Below are 7,794 nucleotides of genomic sequence, written 5' to 3'. Positions count from 1 at the left end.
TTATACTTTTTTTATACTTTTTTTCTAAAACAAGCTAAAAGTAACAGCTGATAACTGACAGAAGAAAGAATGCAATTACAGAGTCACAAGCTGTGAAAAAATTTGTCAACGCCGACTATATGAAAAATTCGCATTTACTTTTTGGGCAACCCAATAATATGTCTTGCATAAAGATCGCGGAAGAGCCTAAAGAACATCAACGAATGAAACATATTGATATCAAATATTATATTCTCCGAGATCTGGTTCAAGATAAGATAATCAACATTGTTTACAAATCAAGTAAGGAACAAGTCGCAGATTTCTTTACCAAGTCTTTGACAAAAATTCTTTTTGAAAATTTTGGAGATAATATTGGATTTATTTAATTGGATGGGGGTGTTAGTATATGCAATTAAATACTTGTGGTATTGATACTTTGTTTTTACATTTTAATTTAATGAAATATGCTTTGTTCTTGAATGTATATTAGAAGTTTTCTTTTTCTTGTCAGTCGTATACAATTTTTTCTTCAAAAAAAACCTTTTCTTGTATTACCCCAAACATTTTAATATGTTGAAAGTTATCTAACTCCTAGAGAGCAAGGATTGATGCCGACGTGCAAGATGTATGTCCCGATTGTAACCAGGGTCCTGGTAACCTGGGTCTTGACACTCAACAGAATCAAGCAACAATCCTGTACCACAGTGGTGGTGTAGGGCATAAAAATCATTGCCAACTCTTCAATCAGAGTTTTTGGCCAATGAAAAAAGAAGACTTCACAAATTTACGGTTTGTTGTTTTTCTTTTTATTTAAAAATTTTGTTGGTCCTTTTTGTTGTTTTTGTAAAAATAACTTACAATTGAACTTCACTAATAAAGTGTTGTTTTGCAATAAATTGCAATATTTTAAAAAAATTTATTTCATACACATATAAATGCTTTGTTTTATTCATTTTTGATTGTTTCATGTTTTTCATTATCGGTGATTTGTTTTTAAATATTTATACAAAATATGTTTTTGTTTTTTTTTTATAGAAAGAGACTCTTGAAAATGTCAAAAACACAAGCATTTAGAAGGGTAACAAAACGAACATGGATTTTTGTTTTACATTAAAATTATCAATATTATTATAAAGACGAACTAATTTTTTTATTATAACTTATAAACTAAGAAATATATAAAGAATAATATAATAAAATGTTTCTTTTTTTATGATAATAATTATAATAAAAAAAGAGTTGTGATCATTGATTTTTTTTTTTATTATAAAATTATTTTTTGTTATCCCTTGTCTTTTGTAAAGGATAAAAAATGTTCCTCGCTTTTAGAGATTTTCATTTTTTTTTTATAAAAAAGAAGAGAGAGCTGCTTGAGTATTAAGGTTTTCGTATTCTTAAACTCACCTAAAAAGGGAAGAACAAAAAATCTTATCTACCTCAACAAGTGGGTATGAGGGGAAAGGAAACAAAGACAAATACAAAGGAGAATAATTAATTAACTTAATCACAGAACTACACTCATGCAAAGATATTTTGTATTTTGCTTTTTTCTCTCCATTTAATTAGAATTTCCTCTTATTAAAGGTCGTCGTTGTTTCTGGTTCAGTGGGTTGGAGTCATCAAAGTTGGGCAGGTTGGTTACGCATGTGCGCTGCTGAAAATCACTTGGCTCTATTGTATCTTGAAGGATCGATTTCTTTAGAGAACTCTGTCATGACTTCCTTGTAAATGGCGGGATCCAAATTGCGACCCAACATATAGATGAGCCACCAATCGCCAATGTCCAGCTTCTGGGAGAGGGTGCGGCAGGTTTCCAAGCTAATCATGCGATTGCGGGCATGTAATAAGCGTGGACGGAACTTGGGCATAAGAAGCATAAAGGCACTGAAAGCAACAAATAAAAGTAAATTAAACGTTTTGCTACTTCCATTAAATGAGTCTTGGAGCTTACCGGAATGTTATCAAACCAATCAATAGGGCCAGCAATATCATATACCAGAACCATATGAAAACATAGGTCTTCTCATTGACAATGTTCAGCGGCAATATGCATAGCGAATCATGCTTCTGCAGTGATCCTGAAGCACCATACTTATGGAATATACATTTTGTTACTCTGGGGAATATATAAACCATGGGATCGACTCTTTGCTCTTGCGGCACATCGGATAGTTGCATTATACGCGTACCATAGGACATAAATTCGCCATCGAAGAAACGATTCATCAGATACATTTGCAATATGATGTTGACCAAGCACAATGCCTCGCACAACCAATAGCGTATGGCATACATCTTGTGGCGTTTCACATGTTTGGTCAAATAGTCGAGGAGAGCGTCGCGTTTCGCCTCCTTTTCCTCTCGCGTGCAAATGGTGATATTCAGACCCATGACAATCATGCGCATAAGACCTCCCTCAAATTTATCCCATAGAAATTTGGGAGTATAGCATGCAATGGCCTGTGAAAGAAAGAAAATTACAATTACAATTGTTATATAATAAAAAAAATATAATTAAATATATAATAAATAAACATAAAAGCTTGCTAAGTTCAGCCGGGCCGAATCTTATATACCCTCCACCATGGATCGCATTTGTCAAGTACTTTTCCCGGCATCTCTACTTAGGCAAAAGAATAAAAGAAAAAATTTGCTCTGCTATTAGAGCGATATCAAGATATGGTCCGGTTCGGACCACATTAAATTATATGTTGGAGACCTGTGTAAAATGTCAGCCAATTCGAATAAGAATTGCGCCCTTTGGGGGCTCAAGAAGTAAAACAGAGAGACTGATTTATATGGAAGCTGTATCAGGCTATAGACCGATTCAGACCATAACAAACACGTATGTTGAAGGTCATGGGAGAAACCGTTGTACAAAATTTCTTCCAAATCGGATAAGAATTGCGCCCTCTAGAGGCTCAAGAAGTCAAGATCCCAGATCGGTTTATATGGCAGCTATATCAGGTTATATACCGATTTGCGCCATACTAAGCACAGTTATTGGAAGTCATAACAAAATTTTTACTTTACTTTAATTGGCTATGACAGAATATTTGTTCCACTGGCCGAACGTAGAATAGCGTTCCAAGCGCCTCGATCTTTCGCGCACATTCTAAAATCTCTGACACCAAGTTTCGAGGTGTCTCCAACAACTTGATCTTTCCATCGGGCTTTTGGCCTTCTCTGTTTGCGTGTATCACCGTGTTGGCCTTCAAAAGACTTCTTTGCTGGATCTTCTTCATCCATTCTGAGAACATGACCTAGCCAACGCAACCGTTGTATTTTGATGCGTATAACTATGCTATCGTCGTCATGCAGCTCATACAGCTCGTGGTTTATACGTCGCCTATATTCTCCGTTAACGCAAACTGGTCCATATATTTTACGAAGAATCTTTCTCTCAAATACTCCAAGCACTGCCTCATCTGGTTTCACAAGTACCCATGCTTAAGAACCATATAACAGCACAGGTAGTATCAGTGTCTTGTATAGTGTAATCTTCGTCTGTCGAGAAGTGGCTTTGTTTCTAAACTGCCTGCTTAGTCCAAAGTAGCATCTGTTTGCCAGTATTATTCTTCGCTTAATCTCAAAACTGGTGTCATTCGATTCGATTACGGCGGCGGTGCCGAGGTAGATAAAGTTACTGACTGTCTCAAAGTTGTGGTTCCCAACTTTCTCCATTCTCTTTATTTGCTCGGTTGTGCAAGGCTTTTTGAGTGTTGAAATCATCCATTTCGTCTTATCTCCATTTACTACCAGACCCATTTTCACTGACTCTCTTTTGAGTCTTTCAAAGGCTGCAGTTACTACTTCCGGTGACCGTCCTATGATATCGATGTCGTCAGCATGGGCGAGTAGCATGTGTTCTCTTGTGATTATTGTGCCATATCTATTCACATCTGCATCTCATATAATCTTCTCCAGCAGGATATTAAAGAGATCACACGTTAGGCTGTCTCCTTGTCTGAAACCTCGTTTGGTATTAAATGGTTCGGAGAGATTGTTTCCTATTCTAACTGAGGAACGCGTATCAGCAAGTGTCATCCTGCAGAGTCTTATTAATTTTGCAGGGATACCAAACTCAGACATGGCTTTGTAGTCAACAAAGAAATGGTAGGTGTTGATTTGTCCTTCTCGGGTCTTTTCCAGGATTTGGCGCAGTCTAGGGAGGATTTACTAGGTCTAAAGCCGCAATGGTAAAGCTTAATTATCTCATTGACTTTAGGTTTTAATCTTTCACACAGTACGCTCGAGCGTATCTTGTATGAGATGGGGTGGAGACTTATTCCTCTGTAGTTGGTACATTCCGTATTGTCTCCTTTCTTGTGTACGGGACATAGTATACTGAGGTTCCAATCATCGGGTATGCGTTCTTCCAGCCAGATTGCGCAGATAAGCTGATGCAAACACCTTATTAGCGTGTCGCCTCCGGTCTTAAATAGTTCAGCGGGTAATCCGTCGGCTCCTGCTGCCTTGTTGTTCTTTAGTCGGGTCACTGATACTTGAAACTCATTCTGACTAGGCATCATAACAAAACACCTCATGCAAAATTTCAGGCAAATCGAGTAATAATTGCGCCCTCTAGAGGCTCAAGAAGTCAAGACCCAAGATCGGTTGACAGCTATATCAGGTTATGAACCGATTTGAGCCATACTAAGCACAGTTGTTGGAGGTCATAACAAGATACGATATGCTAAATTTCATCCAAATCGGATAGTAATAGCGCCCTCTAGAGGCGAAAGTTAGCGTGCTTTCGATATACAGACGGACGGACGGACATGGCTAGATCGACAAAAAATGTCACTTCGATCAAAAATATATATACTTTGTGCGGTCTAAGAAGAATTTTTCGAGGAGTTGCAAACAGAATGACGAAACTAGTATACCCCCATCCTATGGTGGAGGGTATAAACATTTCATACCCACCACATCGGGTATATATGTAAACCTACTTTCGTCATAATCCGGTGAAAAATGCATTATGTATGCACTCATAGCAGCTATATCCAAATATGGTCCGATTTGGATTAAATTCGGCACGGTCATTGAGTGGTCTAATAAATACACCGTTCAATTTTGGTTCAATATTGGACTTTTTGGCAGCTATATCAAAATATAGACCGATCTGAACCATATAGGACACGGATGTCGAAAAACCTAACATTAGTTACTGTGTCAAATTTCAGCAAAACCGGATAAAAAATACGCCTTTTATGGGACCAATAGATTAAATCGGGATATCAGTCTATATGGCAGCTATATCCAAATTTGGACCAATCTGTGCCATCTTCAAAAAGGATATCGGGGGGCCTAACACAACTTACTGTCCCAAATTACAGCGAAATCGGACAATAAATTCACCTTTTATTGGCCCAAGACCTTCCGTATGTCTGTCCAAATCACGATAGCGCTCGAACGCGTAAAACTAGTAGCTTGAAATTTTGCACAGATACTTAATATTGATGTAGGTCATTGGAGATTGCAAATGGGCTATATCGTTTGATTTGGCTAAAATTTGGAAGAGTTATGATTTTTCAACATCCGTGTCAAGTACAATCCGAATCAGTCAATAGACAGATATAGACCCCATATAAACCGATCCCCAGAAGCCTAAGTTTTCATCCGATTTGAATTACATTTGAAACAAAGACTTGAGTTATGATTTCCAACATCCATGCCAAGTATGATCCGAATCAGTCAATAAACCGTCATAGCCCCCATATTACCCGATACCCGGATTTAAATTCTTGAGCCTTTAGAAGACAAAATTTTCATTCGATTTTGCTGAAATTTGGAACTAAAACTTGAGTTATGACTTCCAACATCCATGTCAAGTATGACACGGTCAATAAACCGATATAGCCCCCATATAAACCGATACCCGGATTTGAATTCTTGAGCCTTTAGAAGACAAAATTTTCATCCGATTTTGCTGAAATTTGGAACTAAAACTTGAGTTATGACTTCCAACATCCATGTCAAGTATGACACGGCCAATAAAACGATATAGCCCCCATATAAACGGATCCCCAGATTAGACTTCTTCAACGCTTAGAAGCCTAAATTCTCAACAGATTTGGCCCAAAAACCTATCTATGGACTTACAACATCAGTGCCAAGTTTTATCCGAATCGGTCAATATGGTGATATAGGCCTCACTAAGTACCGATATCCCAATACGACTTCTTGAGACCACCCACGCTTTTACTTGTTTTGTTTTATTTTAATTTATTCTGTTCTGTTTCATTTCATTTTATTTTTGTTTAATTTTAATTTGTTTTATTTTATTTTGCTGTTTGTGCTCTTTTATTTTGATCTTTAAAATCATTTTGTGATATTTCGACCATCCTCTAGCTCGAGATCATATTCAATGCTTCCTATTCAAAGAATAGCATAGCAAAGAATTAATAATAGTTGAGCAAGTGTGTGTTTTTATTCATAACACTTTGACTGGCTTGGCGGATCATGATTTCTGGTACGCCATGTGTCTTCTTCATCACTTTGTCATATTGATTAAGGTGCTCTACATACCCAAATTGAGTACGGTATAGAACACGCTTTTGTTTAGAAACAGGGCTCAATAAGTCCTCTAACTCCCCTAAGATATATGGTGTATCAGAAATCATGATCCATGAAGCCAGTCAAAGTGTTCTGAATTATAATACACAAATGTTCAATTTTTATAAGTTCTGGGCTATGTTATTCTTTGAATATATAGCATTTAACATGGTCTCGAGCTAGAGGATGCTCGAAAATCCCGAAATAATTTTATTTTTATTTTATTTTATTTTATTTTATTTTATTTCTTTTATTTTATTTTATTTTATTTTATTTTATTTTATTTTATTTTATTTTATTTTATTTTATTTTATTTTATTTTATTTTATTTTATTTTATTTTATTTTATTTTATTTTATTTTATTTTATTTTATTTTATTTTATTTTATTTTATTTTATTTTATTTTATTTTATTTTATTTTATTTTATTTTATTTTATTTTATTTTATTTTATTTTATTTTATTTTATTTTATTTTATTTTATTTTATTTTATTTTATTTTAGTTTATTTTATTTTATTTTATTTTATTTTATTTTAGTTTATTTTATTTTATTTTATTTTATTTCATTTAAGTTTATTTTATTTAATTTGATTTCATGCTAACTTCTGCGCCGGTCATTGATCTCATGGGTAAATGAATTATTCATAGCTCATATCGTATTTAGAACATTTTTACCGCAATAACATTTAATTCGTATGCTTGTTACTCGTGTGTCTCTTAAATTTACTTGAAATTATTCAGATATCAAGCGTGCATGAACAATAAACTCAACAAAACATTTTGGATAATGAAGTTATTGTTGGTGGTTTTTTTTTCTAAATCATCATAAATTTCCATCACGTTTAAATTGTCAGCGGTTTCTTTATCAATTTAGCCAAAAAAAAAGAAGACATAACTCGCGCTAGCGAACGAAAATTTTGGTAATTTTCAATTTGACTTCATTTTAACAAAAGCTTGAATGCTTGTTGAATGTGGCACACGAGTTGGGGACAATATTTGAAAAAAGGCAATTATTAGAGGTGGTGGCCACCGTAGCGCAGAGGGTAACATGTCCGCCTATGACGCTGAACGCCTGGCTTCGAATCCTGGCGAGAACATCAGAAAAACAAAATAAATTTCAGCGGTGGTTATTCCTTCATAATGCAGGCGACATTTGCGGTCGCCGTTCGGACATGGCTATTAAAAGGAGGCCTTTTATCGATCTTAAACTTCAATCGGTTCATGGGCAAATTTCCATTTGCACAAAATA

The 7,794-nt window shown here is 35.2% G+C and overlaps 1 protein-coding gene across 1 annotated transcript in view; it reads right to left on the bottom strand.

The window, feature by feature from the left end:
• Positions 1-1,333: 1,333 nt before the first annotated feature.
• LOC106087020 (innexin inx1) overlaps positions 1,334-7,794 on the bottom strand; it is a 56,019-nt gene continuing 49,558 nt past the window's right edge. The window contains exons 4-5 of the mRNA XM_013251891.2: positions 1,934-2,442; positions 1,334-1,866 (exon numbers count right to left, since the gene is read on the bottom strand). Of these exons, the coding sequence (XP_013107345.1) occupies positions 1,644-1,866; positions 1,934-2,442 (732 nt within the window). The 3' untranslated portion in view covers positions 1,334-1,643. The remainder of the gene's footprint in view (positions 1,867-1,933; positions 2,443-7,794) is intronic.

Source organism: Stomoxys calcitrans, chromosome 4 (genome assembly GCF_963082655.1).
Source record: "Stomoxys calcitrans chromosome 4, idStoCalc2.1, whole genome shotgun sequence".
Taxonomy (NCBI): Eukaryota; Metazoa; Arthropoda; class Insecta; order Diptera; family Muscidae; genus Stomoxys; species Stomoxys calcitrans.
Note: the sequence above shows the minus strand (reverse complement) of the source record. Positions and strands in the feature narration are given on the sequence as shown.